Raw genomic sequence first — 23398 nt, 5'->3', positions numbered from 1 at the left:
CTTCTCGCTAACCGAGTGAACACCTGAGCCTTTGTGCTTTTCTGCTTCTTTTCATCCTCTTGTGTCCCTCTCCAAATGACTGAGAGGGAGCAAAGTGACTATTTTTGAGTAAATGTGTGTGCAAGAGGCAGCCAGAGAGTGGGTGATGAAGCAAAAGAGCTGATATCAAATCTAATTCATTTCCACACAGATATATAGCTGTTTCGGGATAATTAGAAGCCAGCGTGAAAAGAAGAGAGGATTATTCTCTTTATCATCATTCGTTTAATTGGTTGAAAATAAAGAAGGTTTGCAGCACTACACATTCACGAAGAGACGAGTATTTACATCAAGCCTCTTTTAAGCCTGTTGGACAAAAGTAGCAACAAACAGCACCAAAACCAGAGTTGAAGAAATACAACAGAAATGCACACACAAAAAAATCTGCCGCCAAATTTCTGCAAATTATCTGTTGTACCAGCTGTGGATTCTTCATGCATGACGAGGTCTAAAGACCACAGTTTGATGAGGAGAACTTCATCCGGCTTATCAGTTGATTGCCAAGCTCAGTGATGCGCTATGTGGAATAACATGAGGTGGACATGAGGTGAAAAGCCCACAATTACAGTACACGATTCAGTAGGTCAAGTAAGGTCAAACTGGTTGCGTCTCTTTAATTATAGAGCCTTATAAATGCTTATAGATGCTGTTTTGTTTTTCTTTTTGTCAATTGCAGTTGCAATTTCTTTAGTAATTCCCCAGGACAGTTTTTTAATAAGATTAAATTCAAAACTGACTAATTAAACATCCTGCTGTTAGTAACTCTTACACATTATCATTATCATCATCTCACTACTGGTGGTAATGTTAAATTATAAATGACATATTATAGGAAAACCCCCCACATGTGTATAAAGACAGCAGTGTGGGAGAGGCTGCAAATCTTGAGGAATCTGGGTGACGCAAATGTTGTCACAGATGAGAAAATTATCATTTTTTTAAGACTCCCTCAAGGGTCATTGAAGGCAACTCAACTTTAAGTCCTCCCCCTTTTCTAATCATAAGGTGTTAAAATACACTGTGAGCTGACACAGCCTGGATCACCATACCGGACGTGAGAAAGCAGTGATCCAAAGGAGTAAGCTATACAAGGCATGGGAAAGCAGGAATGCTATCAACACTAACGCACATATGCACTCACACACATGCACAAACAGTATAGTATGCCAGAGCACCAATTAGGTGCACACACACACACACACACACACACACACACACACACACACACACACACACACACATACAGTAACTGAGACTTCTAAGCAAAAAGTTAATAGCACCCAGTTGTTCAGTGCCAGAGACAGACCCTGTGGGAGTGAGGTGGAAGGGTGGTACCGAAGCTTAGTCTAATGAAACAAGCCAAGAAGGCTGCAGTTTCCCAACAAATATACAGGGCAGCAAATGTTAAGAGATTTTTTTTGGTATGTGTTAATCAAACACAAAAGAAAAACCACAACAATCATTAACTTTTTTGTCCTATCCCTTTCTTTTCTACACTTTCCCCCCCAGCGCCCTTTAAAAAACATGTTCAATTTTAGTTATGTTTTAACAGCCAACTAGCCACTCTTTAACCTTGTCATAACCTGCCAGCAAGCATATTAAAAGTCATAAAAGTTTGGAGGAGGGCAAGGATATAATATTAAAGATTGGGTGGTGAAATGCAGGGGGGAAAAAACATTAATAAAGCAAAGCTAAAAGAAGAAAATATGGTGAGACGGGGGACACAGATGGCAGGGAGGGAGGATGGAGAAAGCGGGATGGGGTGGAAGATGATGTGCTAGATGTCTTCCTCCTCTTCCATCAGCAGAAGCCTGGTGGTGGGAGAGTGCAATAATGAGAACAGCTGCAGTGGATGCGCTCACAGATACACACACACACACATAAAGCAAAAAACACTCCTCCAGCCACTTAGCCACCCACTCTTCATCAGCAATTCCACATAAACACATTTTTACACACAGGCAAATAGGCACACGTCATCACTCTTACCCTCACACTCGAAGGCTTGCAGCACAGTGGTATAAGTGGGGCCCAGCCAAGAGGAGTAGCTACCCAGAACTCTCTGCAGGTGGTGGGTGGCATCACTGAACAGCAGATCGGATTGGCCATAGCCTGCTGAGCTGAACAGGCTGAAGCCCTCCGTGGCATTGCCAAACACATTCTGCAGGAGAGAGGAAGTGTGTGACTGCGCTTAATGCATGAGGGCATGCATGGATGTGCGTTGGCGTTCTGTGTACATAAGTGTCTTTCAGATTGTAAGTGCAGGCTGGGCGGATCAGCACAGGACGTATCAATCATCCTGGAGTCTCCCACACACTGAGTACGGAGGAAGGGTGACAGTTTAGCAGATACCTGCGTACTAAGATGTGCAGATAAATAGCACAGGCTCCAGAGATCCACACACAGCTCTGTGGAAAAATGTGCATACACACACACACTCTCACACACACAAAAGCAAAGCACATGCAGCTTATGTCCACACCCACCTGTAAGCGTTCCAGGTACTTCCAGACACGGCACTTGTCCTCCATACGCACCACCACAGCGTTGGCAGGGACTGCGGCAATGTGGCATCGTTCATACTCCTCCAGACCGGCATCCATTCCATCAGGACACAGCAGCTTCAGGTCCTCCACCTCCAGATCCAGGGCCCAGGACTCTTGGTTCTTACCTGGGCAAGAGAGGAGATGTATAAACAGGAGATTGGGATTATGGGAAATGCACATTTGATTTCTTTCACAGCGTTACATAAGACAACTGGAACCAATCTGTCTGTTAAATGTAAAGCTCAGCTACATTAAGACTGCAAACAGTTAGCCTGACTATTAAGGGATTAGGTATCTCTGACTATCACAGAGCAAAGTCCACATGCCAACGCCTCTAAAAGCCAGTAATGAATATGCACTTTCTTTAACATGGTTTTACTGTGGTTTAGAGAAACTAGTGTATTTCTTGGCCAGCTGTAGAGATATCCTGGGTCCTCATCATGATGATAAGATTACAGTAAGTTGTGGGTTGCCAATTTAGCTCAGTGGGTGAGCAGGCGAGCATGTGAAAGAAAGTAGCAGCCTGAGTTCGAGTCTGACCTGCAGCCCTTTGCTGCATGTCTTTCCCTCTCTGTCTGTCTACACTGTCTCTGTCCAATAAAGGCTAAAATGCCACGAAAGTAATATTTAAAAAAAGTTTACAGTAAGTATACCAAGACATAGTTGTCCATATAATTGCACGGTCTCCCTCTGAGTTAAGTCTAAGGAAAGTAACATCATATGCATTGACCTCCTTATCTAAAACCATTTGAAAGCTGTAATGTTTAGTATGTGATTATTCCTCATACTCTGAATAAGCTATTTATATTAACTAAGAACTACTTTAGTTTTTCATTTTCTTTTGTGCATTCATTAATTTGTTTATGATGACACATTTATCAAACAGTGCAATCCTGATTTATGACTAATTTACCAATATTTTATATGCTGTTTTTGTCAGATTTGATCGGTCCCCTGAGAATTTTAAAAAGGGAAACGAAACCCCGTTTAACAAAACAAACAACTGTGTGAAAAAAGGGTAAACCACCTTGAAGCCTACAGCATTCCCAGACAACAGCCCAGACCTTCTGTGTTTTCCTGACCTCTGTTAATCGTTCTGACTCTGGACATTTCTGAACCATATGATAAAACATGCTTCGTTAAGCAGCGACAGCATTTTGTGGAGCTGGCGTCAAACTGCTCCTTCTCGGCTATACCAGCAGAGCCTGTGTAGCGTGACGGCGATAATGATCGCCATTAATTTTGGATGTTGCCCAAAGCAGAGGAGCAGATGCAGCAAACAGAGAATTAGGGCACTTCACTGCTGGACAAAATGTCTGCAACTCTGTGACTATCCTGTGTGTGCGTTTGTGTGTGATATCTGTTTCTTTTTCATTCTCGCTCTTATCTTCTCTTGTTTTCAGATTGCTTACTTTTCTCTCCGCCTCACATTCCCACATATTATCATATGACATCATAATTACAGTGCAATCCAATCACTGTATTCCACTTTCTGTAAAAAGCACAAATGGGTTATGAAACACTGACATCCTATGTCTTGACAGGGAGTTGCACCCTCTGCATATTCCAAGCAATGTAATCACAAATTGAGACATTATAAAAATTATATCACACAACAACGACTATCATAGTCTCTAAAATAAACAATATTTTGCACACTGACCATCCAAATTGTCAAAGACTGTTGCGTGTTTGACAAAAGCCACGTCGCCGAGGTTCTCAGCCACGCACCTGAACGAAAACACACAAACAGCAAGACACATTCAGTCTATAAACAGATTGAAATATGAATGAAATCAGCACAGTTGCCAGTGTGCTACTGTTAACACACTCTGGAGACCATAAGTAAACTCCCTCTGCCACTTACTGTGGCACTTTAAGAAATCACCCCCTGTAGTTCTTTTGTTCCCCTCTGAAGTACATTCAGTACTGTGCCAAAGACTGTTCTGCACAGACGGCAGTACTGCACAGCACAAACAGTATTATATATTTATATTTTAATACATACATGATTTTCTAAACAAATTATGCGACACAATCACAGGAACTGTTAGATTTATTATTTTCTGTTCTCTTATTTTAATCTGGTTGTGTGTTCCATCTGTTCACTATATATACACACAGTAATTTGTCACTGTATTGTTATTATCTCTACTGCATACCTTCAGATAAGGCATACACTAGAGTTCCACTATTATTTTCTTTATGGAGGCAGCACGCTGGGATGGATATAAATTGAGGGCAGACACAAAGGCAGGAGTCATAACATCTACTTCACCTCTGGGTGCTGTTGTTGTATTATTTCCCATGTTACTAATGTCAGTGTACCTCAGAGCTCCAGATTCTCCGTAATGCCGCTCTCTGTGGTTGTTGGCACAGATGTGTCTGTCGTTCTCGTCTCCTATACAGGCCTCGCAGAGGTTCTTTGGATTGTTGCCTCTGGGATCGTGCTGGGGATCCTTAATGCCTGGCACGCAGCTATAGCCGAAGAAGTTCCCCACCACTAACAATAAAAAGACACAGACACCAAAGAACACTTGAAAAGTCTTCTGCACTTTCATGCTTAAGGTTTTTGTCCTGTTTATAAACTATTGCATGGTCAGCATATGGACTGTACAAGGCTACAGAACGCTCTAAACTCAGTTAGTATGATGTAATTGAGAGGGGATATCCTTATTGTGGTCATCTTAAGCTCACACTACTGTGATCACAGAAGAAATCTCAGACAGGGTGAACTGTGAGTCATGCCCAACTACTCAATTCCAAGAGTTAAGAGAGTCCAAGAATAAAAATATAGTACTGGAAATGACCATAAAGGTTCCCTGTCAAAGTAAATAACTCAGGTCCACTTGTTTTTCTTTTTCATCTTCCCACTGTTGAATTTTATAGTTTGCTATCAATATCACAAGACTTTAAAAGTCAGATTTATCTTTTTTTTTGTGCAGTTTAAATTTACCTACTGATTTAAAATTAAATAAGTATGAGCCTCTTCACTGTTTGGGACCACACGTGCAAGTTATGCTCAGCCAAAAATGTATTTTAAGATTTGGATGCTGGATTTTTATAGAAAAAAAGACCACACTAAATTCTTGATGGTTGGGAACCATGTGTCCAGAGCACCATAATAATAAACTTTAAGAGACAGCATTTTTCCTGTTTATCCTTCCTTCTGATTTTTTATTGTGTTTCCCCTTTTATCCCCTTATCCACCTCACATTTACAGAAAGAAGCACTGTTGTGTGACTGTCTCCTCTCCTTGCATCTCCAGCCTGCCTCATTTCTTCACCTCTTTGTTCCCCTTCACTGCTTTCCCGATTTCCCCTCCTTGCATTGAACATTTCATACACCTTCCACCAAAACACATCTACACTTATATCACCCCTGTCCCCTCTGACTCACCTCTCGGGAAGTTGCACTGCTCTCCTACACTGATTTGGGATGTGTTGACCAAATAGCCAATGGGAACAGTCCACCCCACTGTGGTTCGAATGCCGGGGTGACAAGAGCTGCGCTCATGCATCTCGAGCAGGGACAGGTCTGAGGAGGAGCGGCGCGCCATTGCCACCACATAGTAGCTGATACCATCTACAGAAGAGACCAAAAATGAAAAATAAATAAAAGGAATCAATTTTAAAATTGGGATTAAGCAGTGGGTGCAAGAAAGTATTTTGTGTGAACAGTATCTGCATTTTGGCATAAGCTGCAGAGACTTCAGTGCCTTCCTGTGTCACCTGCTGCAGACCTTAAACATGTGACTTACCTACACCATTGTAGGACTCTCCTGCAGCAAGCTCCAGGCCATGGCAGAAACCAGCAGCATAGATGTCATCTCCAAACATGGAGGCTGCATCTGCAGTTCCATTCTGAGCAAAATATATATTCATATTTTTATATTTCCCATTTTATGTCTCACAGATACTTTTTTATTTTCTTTTGTAGTCACTTTTTAGATATAACAGTTCCTATTAATGTTAAGAAATTTCAACTGCCATGCATCTGACAGAGCTGATATAAAAATTAATAAAATAAATGAAATGAAATGTACGACAGTTTTTGGTAAGAATCTACTTTCCCCATCAGTTGTTTCTTGTGTACCTTGATTTTTTCCATACAGTCCCTGGTGTTTAAGCCACGGACACACTGCAGTGTTCCTTTTACATTTCGGGCTGTAGCATTTCCGGCCAAATCCAGACACTTCTGCTCCTCAGCATCAGACAGCACACACCAGGAGACTTTTCAAACACAGTAGGGACAAGTTGCAAATTACATATGTGCAAACTTTAAACAGTTAGACCTCAAATTCCACAACTCATGCAGTTCTGCCACTAAAGCCTCCCTTTAAATATACAAACAAGCAGGATTTGATCACTGATGTGTTTAGCATTAACCTCCTAGGACCTGGTGTCCACATATGTTGACTACATATTTTGGGTTGTCTAGACCAAAGTACCAAATTTTGCTCTACAAGGGCCTGATATCCACTTACGAGAACGTTACACTGCCACTGTTCTATCGAAATTTAATGTGAATGTCCTCATATGTGAATCTCATTTTTCTCAGAAACAAAAATAAGGTAAAAAAAAAAATCACGTAATTCTTTGTTTTTACATTCATCAGGTCCAAATCAGCCCAAATAGCAAAGAGAAATTAAAAATGCATGCCATGGAAGAGTTCGGGTCTTAGGAGGTTAATCTGACTATCCAACAGTATTAAATTGATACCTGTAGTTTTTTGATTGGAGAGACATCTGACATACAGAAGAGGCAGAAAAAGCAGGAACGCTGAAAGCAGTCTTCTCCCTGGATACTCCATGTCAGCTCTGGATGGAAACCTGCTTGGGACTAACTCGCTAACACAGCTGAGATGAGAAACAGGTGGAATACATTAAGAAAAGTCACTTGTGTGTCCCTTCCCTCGCTTATTATTTGGTCTTAGGAAGAGAGAGGGTGAAAGGTAAGAGAAAGAGATAGGTAGGCTGACTGTAGAAGAAACCATCACATTATTCCTCTTTCCCCGCCTCTTCAGTTGAAAGTCCTAGTAGATAATCCTTCCTCCATCTCATGACAGCAGTATAGCATTTCCCTCTCTAATTATCCACTGAGACTTATCCCTAGTGGAGAGGATAGTGGTAGAAACATGCAGGCTCGGAGCAGTTCAGGTCACCTGGCACAGAGTGTCGACCGGGGGTCTTTAATTAAAGAAAGCTGCGGATAATGTGTCTCTGTGCTGGAACTCTGTTCCTGGAGAATAGATACTGGCTGGGTCTTGCGCTGACTCACTGGAGACCTAAGCCTCAGGTAAGCAGGAACAAACAGCACTGGCCATTGTTCATGGTCAACGGACCCTGTGGAGGGAAAACGTATTGGATACTTGATACAATTCTCCTTTTCGCTCTCTGCTCTGCACACACATAATAACACATCCACACGCGTACACACAAACACAGAAACTCACTGCCATTTTTCTTGACATCTACTGTGCCAATCAATAATTGAAGGAGTCTTCAGAGGTGAAAAGTGAAATTAATATATCATTGAGTCCATATTTTAGGTGCAGTATTATGTAATAATAGATCTGCATGAGAGCTCAGGGCACGAAGAGTCCTGTTGGTTTTCCTGAAACTTTTCAGGAAGAGGAAAGTTGGGAGATCTGATCTTCTGCACACTTCAGTGAAGGGACAGGGAGCACAGAAGGACTTTTGAAGTCTAGCACTCACATAATACTGGTGATTAAATGTGGAGCTTTGAGAAATTAGTGAGAGAAAATAGGATTTTCCCAAAAGAACCTGTTTAGATGAACTTCTGAAACATTCAGATCTTTATCTTTAATCATTTGGTTCATATCAATAACTGTGCTATTTTTCCTTTTTTCTATTAATTTATTTACCTTGCAAGCAAGCAATCTATTTGTATAGCACTTTCGGAACAACACAGCTGAACACAAAGTGCTGTACACTTGGCATGCCAAAAATGATACATGACTAAGTAAAAAAAAGAAAAAAAGAAAAAAAAAGATTTACCCAAAATAAATAAATAAAATAAATAAAAACTTAAAATAAAAAAATAAGCACAAATAGCACAAAAAAAGTCTAAAATGATAATTAGAATTAAAAACAATAAAATGAGCACAATAGATTAAAAACAATAAAACCAATGAAATCAGGGTCATACAGTGTCATATGCCAAGGAGTAAAAATGGGTTTTAAGACGCGTTTTAAAACCACCATTGACCACCATCACTGTAAATGTTTTATTCCTTGGAGGATGAAGACAGCATGAAAACATAGGCAAAAAGACAGATCAATTCAAAATGCTCTCTAAGGCTAATGCTAGCGTAGCAATGGCTCTACTGAGTCAAGTTCAGCCAACAGAAACCTGGCAGATCAGGTGATCTTAACACCTGCTGAAGGCTCAGCCGATGCCTGTGGCAAATCTTATACAGGACATGTTATTTATGTTGCTTCTGCCTGCATAAAGCCTGATAACCTGTTTAGATGGACCTCTGCAATCTGCAAGTCGTTTTGCAACACACCTCCACACCAGCTGCTCCATTCATACTTAATTTAATGTTTGTTGTCTCTGCTGTTCCAAGAGGGAGTCTTGCTGCTCCTCGTCCCGCTTTTGCCTTTCCACATCAAAGCTGCATTGCCAAAATAATTACTAGAGATGGAATGATATTTGCCTTGCAATTGAGAACAATAGCAATTTTGAGGTCAATATCTTGCTCAGCACATTCAGGAGGAATGTGACCTGCTCTGTACTACATGCAGGAGTTGCAGGAGACAGATGTCTTAAAACTGAAATAGAAATGTGACCCACCTGGATGGATCACTACTGAATCTTAATTAAGAAGCATTTCTTCATCAGTTTTAAAGAGGTACAGAAACAAAAACCCTGACATGCATAAAAAGTGTGTCACAGCAAGAAGTTAGACCTGACCTTATTGCAGTGTATCACTCTGAATAATTAGGCAGCAAATCATTTGATAATTGGTTCATAATTAAAGAGAATCAAACTCATCTAAATGTAGTCATTGCCAACTTTTCCCCAGAAAATAACAGTGTCTTTAGTTGTAATGTGAAGTTCACCAACTTTTATCAAATAAAATAATCAGCAGTTTTTACACAAATTTCTTAACTGGGAAACAAAGATTGCATCATGTCTGAATACTGCTCCTAATGGAAGTCACTGGTTATTTTTAGTCTTGTTTCTAAATGTCTGTGTATAATAGCAGCAATAACAGCTGTAATAATAGCAAGAAAGTCTCCCCCACACAGACCAAAGTATAAGCGAACTGTAAGATTTTTTTTTTTGAACTAAAATTAAAGGTGAGTTCATAACTTCTCCTCTGGGTTGTTGCTGTGAGTCATAGTTCGTATTTGGAAAGCCTGTGCTCTGACACTAGTCCTCTACTAAGTCTAAATTTAGTCTACTCAAGCGAGACAAAAACAGATATTTGCCAGTGTCTTTAACTTGAATATGATGACATGATACATAAATATAGGTTTCGATGGTTTCAGATTTTTTGATTACAATCTGATATAGGAAGATTGAATAGGTGATGTACAGGGTTGGAGGGGTCAGTGATGATGCTTCCAGCCTTCATGGTGATTTTGGTGCCATAGTGTGAAGCTATGGAAGATAGACCTCAACCAATGACCTTGAAGGCTCTACTTACTACTTTTTCAAGCAATTGTTTGCCCTGATTGATTGTGTTACTATACCAAGTCAGGATGGAGAAATTAATCCATAACAGTTCTATACAAATGAATTATACTTTCCCAACTAACCCTGTATTTCCTTGGTTGGAGGAAATAGAGCCCCAGGTGCGCTTTACTAACAATGTGAAACAGTGTTTAAGTCCCATGATGACGACTTGTATAGGCACATGTAGCCTCTCAACAACTGGCCCGTTGATAGAGAAAGAGATGTTGAAATGCCTTCTTTATAAGGCCAAAAATCAGCTGTCTGGTATCCGGATTTGATCCAGATTTGATATAGATGCATATGTGACCTTTTAAAAATGTATTTATTGAAATTCAGCTTACGTAAATAAGTGATTTAATACAATGCACACTCTTTCAGTGTAAAATTATCACTGCTGGATTTCTTTTTTATCAATGTAAGAGGATTTAAGCAGGTTTAATACTGTAGCTGGTCACCGTGGGACCAACTTTAATAGCTCAATGCATCTTTGTGTCATTTAATCTATAACAATACATATATAATATTTTAAACAATGATATGAGAATTAACAAGGGTATGTTGTGAAGTAAAAAGCGAATCTTTCACTATTAGAAACCAGCATAATGCTAAAAAAAATGCACTTAAATTCAATAAGTGCTTACACAAACGTGTAATGATTGCAGCCTAGGACCCATTGAGCAGCATTTACTGACCACAGAGGTTAACAAACAATAGTCTCTTCTCATTTAATTATCATATAATAATGGCTGACGTTATTAACACTTCAAATACACATTAATATCACTGGCGTTACACTGATTTTAAGTTGGCGGACTTCTCTGCCCCACAATGCAACTTGATGTTAATGTTTTGGTGACGTCAAGTGTAGCTGGAAGCGAAAACAGCCAGTGGGTGGGCTGGGCAGTGGTCCCTTCTTTTAGTGGTTTTACATCGAAAATCACGCCGATACGATTATTTAATACTCGTGTACGAATGTGCAGGCTTAACAGCATGAGTTAGAAACTGCGCTGCGTGTGCGCCAGGTAGGTGGGTGTTGTTTTAATGCTCTGTTTTGGCTGTCCTCGTTCGGCTGTCAGTCTGCGCTTTGTGCTGTGTGGCTAGCTTAATTTAGCTTAGCTTAGCTTAGTTTACAGGGCAGCAGCACCAGGCATCCTGGCGCCTCCGGGGCGCCTGTGAGCGGCCAATGAGGTCGCCTGTTAATGGCCACAGCAAACAACTAGGTCCCCTATCTTTTTTTTCCTTTTAAAGAAGGATTTGCTGATAGCTTTGGTTGTTTCTGAATGTTAGGTCAAAACCAGAGGCTGACTTTAGTGTATGTTTGTGCATGCTAGCCTGCGGAGGAACAGTTATAGTACATCAAGTCTTACATATAAAGCAATTAGTCTATTAGTCAACCACTTAAGAACAAACCACACGATTATATTATGTTCAGGTGAAGACATTTATACATTTGGAAGTAATTCATGGTGACTGTCTTTTTAAAAAGGCTTCTGTTTAATCCATTGCACTAATGTATACTAAGTAATGGTTTCTAAGACAAACTGAACTCATTCAGCCTTTATAATTTGTTGTTTCATTTCTGTATGGAGCCTTATGAGGCTCGTCAGATAACATAAAGAGGCTAAATGTAATTATGAGTGTACTCCTCTGAACTCTCTGGCTCATCTTGCATCTTCTCCCCACTCTTAGTGCACTGAAACATGGGTCGTTGCAGTGTCCATGTCCTGCTGCTGCTCTCGCTGCAGACTCTGTCGATATCAGCTGAGGGTCCAGGTATTGTACTCATGTGCTTTTTCATTTATTGTTTGTGAGACTGCTTCTCGCTGCTTTGTGCTCAAGCCTGAATATTAAATTGCTGGAGATTGTTTATTTGTAGTAGAAAAATAATACCCGGAACAGGTATGGTCTTTAATTTTATGTGTGATATACGACAAAAAAAATAAATAAATAAAATTTTTACAAGTGATGTACTCTGGATTTGGAAAAAAAAAAAGAAATTAAGATGTAAGCTGATGTGTGGGTGGAGCTAACTGTCACAGACTGATAGCAGACTCACTCTCTTAAGGCAACATTTACTTAAGTGGCAATGTTGTACTCATTTTGTAGCGAGAAAATAAGTGACGTCAGATCATTTTTATCTTATTGAATAAAACGGATATGACAAAGTTTAAATTTGATGACATCATTTGCAGTTAAAAACATTTGAGAAGTTGCAATATATATCACTGTAACACTCTGCAACCCAATAATTAAAAACCCAATAATATATTGTGGGTTTAAAGTAATGTGAAAATATTGTATCACGGGGTGTCTGGTGATGCCCACCTACCTTCTATCTCGAACACACTGAGAGTCCATTACCTATCTTTTATTATGTCTTTTGCTTTATTAGAACCTGTTACCTTTAATTCAAAGTTAATATTGTGAACTTGCATCCTGTTATTTACAGATGGACAGCTGCAGTGTGCATGTGAGGGTCCTAAATGCCTCCACCCCACCCGGTGCCAAGGTACCCAGTGCTTCTCTTCAGTCAAAGTTAGTAAGAGTGGAGTTTTTTTTGAGCGTGGCTGTTTGGACGACGCGGACCAAATCCTTCTCCAGTGCTTCACAGCTACGTCCTACCACCAGGCTATTCAATGCTGCTCCCAGGACAGGTGCAACAGCAATACCACCAGGGAATATCTGATGTCTCTGCTACCATCAGGTGCTTTATGTCTACAAGGAAATTGGACTGTCCTGTAGCTCTTTTCCTTACTATAAATGTTTTTCCCCAATTTCAAACTATACATATCTCTTTTTTACATTTACCCACAGCCCCAGAAGGTGAGCCAGTTCGATATCGTGTGGAGACATTAGCTCTCTTCGTACTTGGCCCAGTGGTCGTTCTGGCTCTGCTGTCTGTAGTATCTGTGCTGGCTTGCAGAAGGCTCCATCATGGACGTCTGCAGAGACTGCAGGAGTTTGACGCTGAGCAGGGAGCCATAGACGGTCTCATCACTTCCAATGTCGGAGACAGCACTTTAGCGGTAAGAGTAACAGAGATAACCATGAAAAGGGATTTGGCCAAAGCAAGAAGAAGGCCCATCTCACGCTTTGTGTTCTCTTCCAGCCTCTGAGTATTGGGATATTTTTCACCTTGAATTAACAGTTATTGTCAGAAGTGTACATACCCCTATGGGTATTAACTTTATGGTAATCTTGGCTTTTAATGATTCCTTGGAACTGTTCTTTCTCCAGGGTGGAATAATTGTACAACATAGACATTTAATGACTTTAAAGAACAAGAACTAGGTGCACAAGTCTGAACTTATTTTGGGAGTTTCTCTAAACTACACAGTCAAAAGTAAAAAAGTGTAGTAAAAGTGAGCCTTTCAAACCTAAAAACACTGTGACAACTGCCCAGCGTGGAGCTGTCTTGTTGCCTATAGTATTGGTACATTGCACAAAGTGGATGGAATAATGGAGGACAATGACTACCTGCCAACTGTGCCAGTTCTGCAGAAAAAGTGGTGAGATATATTGCCAGAAACATGTAAATGACTACCAAAAGGTTCTGGTCTAGATGTAACTTGGGGCTTAAATCTGGGGCTCTCCATCATTTGACCCTAGAACTGAAGAAGCTTCTCGGATGAGAGGTGAAACATCTTCAAGCAACTTAAAAAAGTCCAGACCCTTTTCTTTCCAAGCTCCTTAGGCTACGATGACCTGGATGGATGAGAACCTTCACAGATATACTTTTCACCCCATGCAGATTTTAGAAAATCCAATTAAATTGAAACTTGTGAACCAAATCTTGAAGAAGTCATTAAAAGTCCAAAATTGCCATAAAGTTCATGATTTACATACACTGATGAGTGTATGTAAACTTCTGATCACAACTGTAGCTTTCAGCAAGCATATTAAGCATACACCTGTATATGACTCTACATGCTAGTTACATATGACATGTAAAGATTTATGTTCTTTTAAAAAAAAAAAAAAATCTTTGCAAACAAAGCTAAAATCAAATCTGTCTATCTGCAGGACCTGTTGGATCACTCATGTACGTCCGGCAGTGGTTCGGGTCTTCCCTTCCTTGTTCAAAGAACTGTGGCCCGACAGATTAGTCTGATGGAGTGCGTAGGTAGGTATAACACGTAACATTTCAGATTCATATCTGTTTGACTGGCAGATCTGATAGAGTTCTACTGAAAAGCAAATTGTTCAGATGACATGAAAAAAATCCAAAGTCATGACACATAAGTTATTCATCACGAAAATAACAAATTCTTATCATTAATCAGGAGGAAAGGGATATATTCACACATTAGTTAGTTTCCCAGAAGCGAGCATGCTTATAATTAACGCCACAGGCGATCCTGACTACAGTCATGACTGTACATATCCGTGGAATCTGAGTGATGTCAAAGAGACGGGAGGTCAAATCATCTGTGACTTACTTCAAGAAACTGTCAAAACATTTTATCAGTTCCTTTTTTATTTGTGTGAGTTGTTGACCATGTTCAAAACTGTCACCTGTCAGAAGTTAAAGATAAAGATAATGTCACTGTAAAAAGCACTATAAAATCTGACAGATTTTGATGTAGCTTTCAAATAAAAGTATGTAGGTTACTTGTCTTGGGGTCCTTTTTATATACCACATTATCATGAACTACAGCATGTAAGAGTTTGGTTTTCAAGTTTGTGGCTTTGTGCACAGTTGAGCTTTTGATGTGGAAACATCAAATCTGGGCCAAAAGAATCTCACTGCTGTAGCAATGGAATAGAGTGAAAATTCACCCCTCAAATTTTAAAAAGTAGACAGTGATTGTCTTTTTAAAATGCATGCATCTGTATTTTTTTTTCTTTTCTGACTTGCTGTTTGTTGTCTCCTCTTGTGTTCTCTTTATTATACATATATATTTTTTCCGCCAGGCAAAGGACGATATGGAGAGGTGTGGCGAGGACAGTGGCAGGGCGAGAATGTGGCCGTGAAAATCTTTTCCTCGAGAGATGAGAAGTCTTGGTTCAGAGAGACAGAGATCTACAATACAGTGCTGCTGAGGCATGAAAACATACTGGGTGAGTCTGTTACGCTTAATGTTTTGGTCTTGCTGACTGTCCCCAAATTTGGTTAGGCTAACATGTGTGTTTCCTTGCATAGTAATGGCAGCTCCTAATTTTAACCTCAGCTTTCCTGAACTGGACAATCTCTCAGTTTATTTTAAAGCACTAAGTCACGGAAATCATGATGTCAGCGGGACGGCTCAGGTTAGAGCTACTGGGATAGTGGATATATTAAACAAAGGGATCTTGAATATGGAGCTGCCAGGCTTGAGGAAAAGTGTAAAACCACGAAGATTCATTAATGGAGAAGAAGAGGACATGCAGAGGGTTGGTATGACAGAAAAGGATCCTAGGGACAGAGTGAGATGGAGGTAGAGGAGTCGCTGTGGTGACCCCCTAAAGGGACCAGGAAGTACAAGATGATCTGTGAAAGATAATACAAAAGGATTCAGCAAAATGCAACAGTAATAAGTGTGATGGATGTCAGAGGAACTTGACTTACGTCTGAATCAATAATACACAATTTCATGATATTACCTTTCACCTTTCTGTCCCTCAGGGTTCATGGCATCCGATATGACTTCTCGAAACTCCAGCACTCAACTGTGGCTCATCACCCATTACCATGAAAATGGTTCGCTTTATGACTACTTGCAGCGAGTCGCAGTGGAGACATCAGAAGGTCTGGCAATGGCTGCATCGATAGCGTGCGGCCTGGTGCACCTGCACACGGAGATCTTTGGCACAGAGGGGAAACCGGCCATCGCACACCGGGACCTGAAGAGTAAAAATATATTGGTGACCAAGGAGCTGCGGTGCTGCATCGCAGACCTTGGTCAGTCACTTTTCTGCTTTTTGTCTCCTCCGAACTGTTGGGATTTTCACCTATTTCAGGGATTCAGATAAACTGTAGGCATGTGATTCACCAGTGCTACCTGCTCAAAAGAGTAAACATAAATTAATTAGATACTAAAAGTACTAAAAAATCATACGCTCATTTCAGGAGACATCAATTTCAGGTCCTGTTATAACACTGTGTGTAACTGCATGCTACAGGGCTGGCCGTGACCCACTCCCAGGCAGACAATCTGCTGGATGTGGGCAACAATCCAAAGGTTGGCACCAAGCGCTACATGGCACCTGAAGTGTTGGAAGAAACCATTCAGACAGACTGCTTCGATGCTTACAAGCGAGTGGACATATGGGCCTTTGGACTGGTGCTGTGGGAGATAGCGAGACGCACGTACAGCAATGGTGAGTGTCATGCACATAGTGCACTGCTGTGGACGTTACAGAGAGTGGTACGCTAATGTGATCACGATGCACTCCTTCATACATAAAATTCCTGCTGCTTGTAATACAGTCAAATACTATGATGCAGTGCGGTGATCTGTGCCAGGCCCTCTGGTTGTCTCTTCATTCCTTGTTGTTTAACTTGTCCTTAAATTTTCACTAATTTTTCTCATTCAAATTCCACTTTCCAGGCATTGTTGAGGAGTACAAACCTCCGTTTTACGATCAGGTGCCAAACGATCCCAGCTTTGAGGATATGAGGAAAGTGGTGTGTGTGGAACAGCAGAGGCCTTTCATTCCTAATCGATGGTTCTCTGATCCTGTAAGAATCTTTTTGTGTGTCTGTCTGCAATATTTTGTCTGTGTGTCAACATATTTGTCAATAGGATGAAGGCGTTCAAAAAGTCAGATTTTGGCCATGTGGTAATTATATAGGCCTTCTGCGATGTTTATGACAAATACTGACATGAGACACTTTATTTGCAGTAACATCTACACTTACTGTCCATTTATATCGAATTAGACCCCTTTGAACAGAATTCCCTGAGATCTTTGAAGCACAGATTAATGGCCCAGAGATTTTGGTCCATGTTGAAATGATAGCGCCACACACCATATGTGCTCAGTTGGATTGAGATCTGGTGTCTGTGGAGGCCATTTGAGTTCAGTGAAACGAGTAGAACTGCAGAAATTGAGACTCGTCAGATGAGGCAACCTTTTTCGAGTCTTGATGGTGCGGTCTTCTGCTGTTGTAGCCCATCTGCTGCAAATGTTGATGTGTTCTGACGTGCTCTTCTATATACCTTGGTTTTAACAGCCGGTTATTTGAGTGACTGTTGATATTTGATCTTTTTATGTCATTTTCTTTAAACCATAGAGATGGCTATGCAAGTTGTTGTTACCAGTGCATTTGGTACCAGTAATCATGTTCAGAGTCTCCTAAGTCACCTTTCTTCTAATGCTGATGCTCAGTTTGACCTTCAACATGAAATCTTGAACATGTCTGGATGCACTCAGCTCCTGCCACATGAGTGGCAGATTAGATTGGCAGGTTGCATTAACAAGCAGTTGTACAAAATATCTGACATTTTGTCTACTCTCAGCTTTACTAGACAGACAATTATACTTTGCTTATACTAAATTTCTTCAGTCTTCATTATGTATTATGGGTCTAATAGTTAACTAGAGGCATACAGCTGTGAAACAGTCCATCAAGTGTATTGTTGTTTTTTCTGCAATTGCTTAATAGCACCTGTATATGATGACGAACCAACTACTCTTGCTCTTATTTTATCCATGACTCATGAGTGCCTACATATGTGATCATTATCTGGTGATGGGCCCAACATCTGAAAGTGCTTGCAGTCACATTGATTCTTTTCAGAATGGATTCATCACTGTTTTTATTCATTCTTTCTCCCTCAGACTCTCTCTGCTCTGGTGAAACTAATGAAGGAATGTTGGTACCAGAACCCCTCTGCCAGGCTTACAGCACTGCGCATCAAGAAGACCCTAGACAAGATTCACAGCTCTCTGGAAAAGGGCAAGGAGTCGTGAGGGTGCCATGTTTCAGAGGCAGCTGCCTGGTGTCAGGGATTGGCTTCAACAAGACTCCCAGTGTTTTGTTAAAAAGAGAGAGGGAGATTAGGCAGATGGAAAGAGGACTAGAGGAAAGAGGTGTTCCAAGAGTCATTCAGCCTCATCCTTCTCTCACTTTCTCTGTGGATGCCTTCCACCAACATGTTTGACTTGAAGCCCACACAGACATTTGGACCTGTCGTTTCTGAATAAGCCAGCCTTTGATATGAGGCAAACCAATTGCCAGTGTGTTTCCACCAACTTGAACTATGGACTGTTACTGAGTGTGACTGGCTGGTATATTATAGGAACCCCATCCCAATGCTTTAATGCCCATGCGGGACTACACTGGGTTTTGCCTTCCAGTACAAACACTACAAGACTGAGTGTCTACTCAAATTTCTGATCTCCAGCCTTTTGGCATTCTGCTCAGAGACAATCAGAAATCTATTACCCATTTATTACTATCAGCCATCACCACAGAAACACAATGTTCACTTATAAAAGGAAAAAAGAGCCAATCGAATCAAAATTGTTTTTAAACCTTTTTCTTAAAGAAAAAAAAACACTAGTATGTTATTTATGTATTGAATCACCATTGCTACCACACTACTGAAGATACAGATTAATGTGCGATGGGTGTGTGAAACTGACTGCATACATATATAGGCATTTACTCTACTGGACTTCCTCTACACGTCATCATTATTTGGACAGGAAATGATATTTTGAGAAATAGTGGACAAGGGTAGGGAAGAAGATCAAAACACTACAAACATGTTTATTCTGATGGTTTGTGGACTAGAGAAGCAGCAAGTACCTGCCAATAGGAATTAGTGTGTAACTTGTGATAGGAATAGGAAATGACCTGATCCTCTGTGTGGCATACTTTATAAACTCACTGTGGCTGATTCTGAAAAAGTCTTCTGCTCAGGCAAGGAGGAATCACAAAATGTTTATTTGTGTTCTAATGTGCATTTTATTTTAAGAGACTGGAGGTGAAATCTAGTTGTGTACAAGTTGCCTGAATAATGGAAAAACAAACTGTCTTCATTTGGAAATGTTTATTGAAGACTTTAAATTTAAAGTTGCAGGTGTATGAAGGATTTTGTTTTCAAATGCTGGCTTTGTTTTTTTGGGGGGGGGAAAGTTGTTTTGCCTTTTTATATGTAAACATTTACTGCACTCTTGCCTAATGAATGGGCAGTATGTGCTCTGATTTCTACAAACAAAATTGGAAAGCTTTAATCTGCTACTGCATGATTATACATTCAGTACATGTACACAGTCAGCTGCTGACACCTACTATGGCTACATCCAAATCCAGAACATCTGGCTGGCCACCAATTACAAGCTGTGGCATTCACTGCATAAATGTATCAAACATCAGTTTATCCAGACAACATTTTACCCACACTGTTATACCCATACTGTTATACCCACCTGCCCTCTAGTGGCACTCAAACACCATATGAAGGACAGTCATTGTTCATTTGTTTCCTCTGAGAAAGTGGAATTTTTTTCTTTTCAAGCTCTAAAACCTGCTGAATATTCTATAGAATATGGAGTGCATCAGACTAAGGCTACTCTATCAGTGCAACTAACAAGGGTAGTTAAAATATTTAAACTGGAACTTCACTTCCGCAGCTTGCTAAAGAAGATATCTGTCTGAAAGTAATGCTTTGTATAAAATGAAACTACTTTGTCTTTTCTTTTTTGCAAGACTGGGTTTTGTGGCTTGTGTGACAAATAGTGTTTCTTGAGTGAACTGTCAGCTCTGCACCAAATGTGTGAAAAGCACCTTAACTGCACACACACGCCATATAGGGTTGAGGTTGTACCGGTAACTAAAGTTTAACTCGAGCATGACCTCTGTGTACATCACTGCTTCAGGTTGTCTGGTAAAGTCTTGTACGGGTTGAGGATGCCTTTGGGGTCCAGCATAGCCTTGATGTTACCCATCAGTGCCACAGCCTGGCTCTGTTTACTGTAGTAAATGTAGTTCCTCTTTTTCAGGCCCAGTCCATGCTCTGCACTAATGCTCCCACGACAGCTGGCTGTCCATTCATAAACAAATGGCTCAATGGCAGCCAGGAGAGCAGGGTCTTTAGACGGAGAAGTGACGTTCAGGTGGAGGTTACCATCACCTACAGGATAAGTAAGAGAGAATTGGATGATAGCTGACAGTAGTATGTGTATAGAGTATGTGCAGATCATTTTATCAAGTCGTCTTACCTACGTGTCCGTATCCCACCACACTTTTGGCCCGGTTTCCCAGATGCTTCCTCATGTCTGTCACCAGCTGGTAGATCCGTTCCACTGGAAGGGAGATGTCATACTTGTAGGTGAAGCCATCGTGAGTCAGTGCCTCAGTGACACGTTCACGCAGTGACCACAGAGCCTGAGAAAACGGGAGCAGAAAATGTTTTTATCATTTGGCATTATATTTACCTATGCAATTACATAAAATGATCTTGGATCAATCTTGGAATACTTAAGTTTCTTCACTGTATGCAACAGAAGCATATTTTTCCCAATCATGTCCACCGACCTTTATTTTTGCTTCCTCAGTTGCTACCGTTCCATCACTGACCAGCGATGATGTCATTGCCTCCTCAAGAAAGTTGTGGAGTTTCTGCGCATCGTGGGTCGGGTCAGATCCCGAAGTTTCAATGACGATGTAGAATGGACAGTCTGCACAGCAAACGGAAAGGGCAGGTCTGCGTGTGCTCACTCGTTTTATAGGATCGTTACAGGTGTGTGTGTGTGTGTGTGTGTGTGTGAGAGTGTGTGTGTGTGTGAGAGAGAGAGAGAGAGAGAGAGAGAGAGAGAGAGAGAGAGAGAGAGAGAGAGAGAGAGAGAGAGAGAGAGAGAGAGAGAGAGAGAGAGAGAAAACGTGCTTATACCAGATATAGGATTGGGTAGTTTGAGATGCGTATTCAGCAGCCTCATACATTCACTGTCCAGGAACTCGAAGGCAGACAGAATTTCTCCCAGCATGCCTTTGCAGAGCTGAAATGTTTTCAGCAGCTGCTCAAAGGTCTCACAACCTAACAGCAGAGATAGACACATGAGTTTTGTTGCTAATCTCCAAGAAAAGCAACGCATTTAATGGTTTACAAAACTTTCTCTATCATCTTTTACAAAGGTATATCTGAGAAGCAAATAGAAAATCCTACCCAGGAAAACAACATTAACAGATTTGGGTTTCCGTGGACAAAGGATGGACACTGCAGTAATGACTCCTAAAGTGCCTTCTGACCCTATGAAGAGCTGTTTGAGGTCATATCCTGTATTATCTTTCCGCAGGGTGGATAAGCAGTCCAACACCTGCCCATCTGCCAATACCTGCATGTGTTACAGATTTGAAAATAAGCTTTACTTTTTTTGGGGGGGGAAGAGTATCAAAAGTCCAGCACTCACCAATTCCAGACCCAACACAGTCCCGTGTAGGGACCCATACCGCAGCAGCCGGAGACCACCTGCATTGGTTGCTACATTGCCGCCAATTTGGCAACTGCCTTTTGCCCCAAGATCCAGTGGCATTATATAGTCTCTCTCCTCGAGGTAGAAAGACAAGTTCTCCAAGACACAACCTGCCTGACAGGTCAGAACACCTGAGAGGGAAACAAAGTGATCTTTGAGAATTTTCAGCACAAGTAACCATAAATCAAAAACACATTTGTCAGGTATTTGTCAGCCTATGGCGACAAAGTTGAATTCTTTTGAATTAAACTAGTAAACTTACCAGAGATACTGTCAAAGTTAAGGATTTTGTTCATTAGAGAGGTGGAGAGAATTATCTCATCATAAACTGGCACGCTGCCACCAACTAGCCCAGTGTTTCCTCCTTGAGGGTTCACCGCCAGGTTACGACTGTTACAGTAACTATAGGAGAAAAACAAAACGTGAAAAAGTCTGATGACTAGATAAACACCTTTCTGTTGATTTGGTTACCATCTACCTTAGAATTTGTGATACTTCCTCTGTTGTCTGAGGTCTAAGCAACACTTCACTAGAACCTGCAGGACATATAACAGAAAAATGAGCCATCAACACCAGTAGATTATTATTATGAACTATATTAAGGATTCAATTGTAGCCTTCACCTCTCACAGACTTTAGCCAATCCACATTACTAGGCTCCATCAGATCAGGGTCAACAATGGTTCTGCCTGCTAGGATCTTCCTGAAAAAGGCCAGATCTTCCTCAGTTACTCTGCAGAAAGGCAACCTCTCTGGTGCTGCAGAAGGAGATACTTTAGACCCGTCTGCCCCAGCATGTAGCTTACGAGTGGAGGCCAAAACCTGCTCTGAGCTGCAGGTCAGAAAAGGACTGTGAAAGTCAACAGGTGAAAGAGTGGCTGTAGATCGTGAGAGCATGTTGTAGTCGCACAGACATCTCAGAGCTGTCCTTAGCCTTAGTGCTCTTTTCAAAAGTCCTGCCATGACTGTAGAGACAGGCGGCAACACAAGCTGCAGAAAACAGGTGGGACAACAAGAAGAGTTGGATATTTTTAAAAGCATTTTTATCTTGTAGTGGAGTTGAAAGCTTCTAGTTATTTTGTCTCTAGTCATCTGCAATGTTAGGATTGTTAGCTAGAAGTTAACTGCATTTTCTTTGCTTCAAAGACGCAGAAATAAAAAGCCAACCTTGATTAAACTCTACATTGGTGGCAATTCGTTGCATCTCTTTCTGCATCCATTCATAAACACAAACAGCAATAGGAGATGGAAGATATGAGGTATAAGAGACCTAAGATATGAACAGCTTTAGTAAGTGCACCAACTAAAGCTGTCTTTTTACATGTGTTTTGCAGCAAATACGCTTACTTCCCAGCAGCAATGCATCTTATTACCCTCGTTGCATGTTTTCTTCTTGCAAATATCACCACCTGAAGCAGCTGCAACCTCAGTTAGCTTAGCTACTTTGCTTAGCACGCTCCTTTCCGATATTTCCGAATAACGGCTTCATTTACTCACCAGAAGCGTTCATTTAGCAATGTGTGTCTTTTTTTCGCGTCATGAAAGTCACAAAGTTCAAGGGCAGTTCAGTTACATAAACATGGCACATCCCGTGTTTTTAGCTTGCTAGCAAGTGCATGAAGCTGCTTACTGAGGTTGACAGTAAGAAAAAAAGCAGAGAGGAAAACGGACCAATCAGAAGCATGTTTTCAGATTGACGCAATG

General features: G+C 40.9%; 3 protein-coding genes across 4 annotated transcripts; 1 reads left to right on the top strand and 2 right to left on the bottom strand.

Annotated features, from left to right (window-relative positions):
• Positions 1-229: 229 nt before the first annotated feature.
• otomp (otolith matrix protein) lies at positions 230-7645 on the bottom strand. Its single transcript, XM_086274545.1, has 9 exons — positions 7307-7645; positions 6681-6817; positions 6346-6448; positions 5985-6170; positions 4914-5088; positions 4249-4316; positions 2526-2710; positions 2029-2200; positions 230-1850 (listed from the first exon to the last, which is right to left on the bottom strand). Exons 1-9 carry the CDS (start codon positions 7395-7397, stop codon positions 1840-1842), a joined length of 1128 nt encoding a protein of 375 aa, XP_086130671.1. The 5' UTR covers positions 7398-7645; the 3' UTR covers positions 230-1839.
• Positions 7646-11153: 3508 nt separating this feature from the next.
• Positions 11154-20925, top strand: acvr1l (activin A receptor, type 1 like). 2 transcript variants are annotated; one of them, XM_086275982.1, is made up of 10 exons: positions 11154-11317; positions 11981-12064; positions 12741-12995; positions 13106-13317; positions 14315-14414; positions 15206-15352; positions 15897-16172; positions 16394-16591; positions 16822-16952; positions 18056-20925. In XM_086275982.1, the coding sequence occupies exons 2-10, from the start codon at positions 11992-11994 to the stop codon at positions 18185-18187; spliced, it is 1524 nt and encodes a 507-aa protein (XP_086132108.1). In that variant the 5' UTR covers positions 11154-11317; positions 11981-11991; the 3' UTR covers positions 18188-20925. The 2 variants fall into 2 exon arrangements, with proteins under 2 accessions (XP_086132108.1, XP_086132107.1); XM_086275981.1 differs by having other exon boundaries at positions 11154-11313; positions 18056-20923.
• d2hgdh (D-2-hydroxyglutarate dehydrogenase) lies at positions 19262-23353 on the bottom strand. The gene is made up of 10 exons (XM_086275980.1): positions 23192-23353; positions 22318-22684; positions 22173-22230; positions 21957-22096; positions 21632-21825; positions 21388-21556; positions 21115-21258; positions 20760-20902; positions 20444-20609; positions 19262-20355 (listed from the first exon to the last, which is right to left on the bottom strand). The coding sequence occupies exons 2-10, from the start codon at positions 22655-22657 to the stop codon at positions 20090-20092; spliced, it is 1620 nt and encodes a 539-aa protein (XP_086132106.1). The 5' UTR covers positions 22658-22684; positions 23192-23353; the 3' UTR covers positions 19262-20089.
• Positions 23354-23398: the final 45 nt, after the last annotated feature.

This window comes from Aulonocara sp. 'chitande type north' Nkhata Bay, linkage group LG19, assembly GCF_057382095.1.
Source record: "Aulonocara sp. 'chitande type north' Nkhata Bay isolate Kocher_YH1m ecotype deep benthic linkage group LG19, A_spYH_male_GT1.1, whole genome shotgun sequence".
Classification (NCBI taxonomy): Eukaryota; Metazoa; Chordata; class Actinopteri; order Cichliformes; family Cichlidae; genus Aulonocara; species Aulonocara sp. 'chitande type north' Nkhata Bay.
This window is presented reverse-complemented; position numbering and strand designations above follow the sequence as displayed.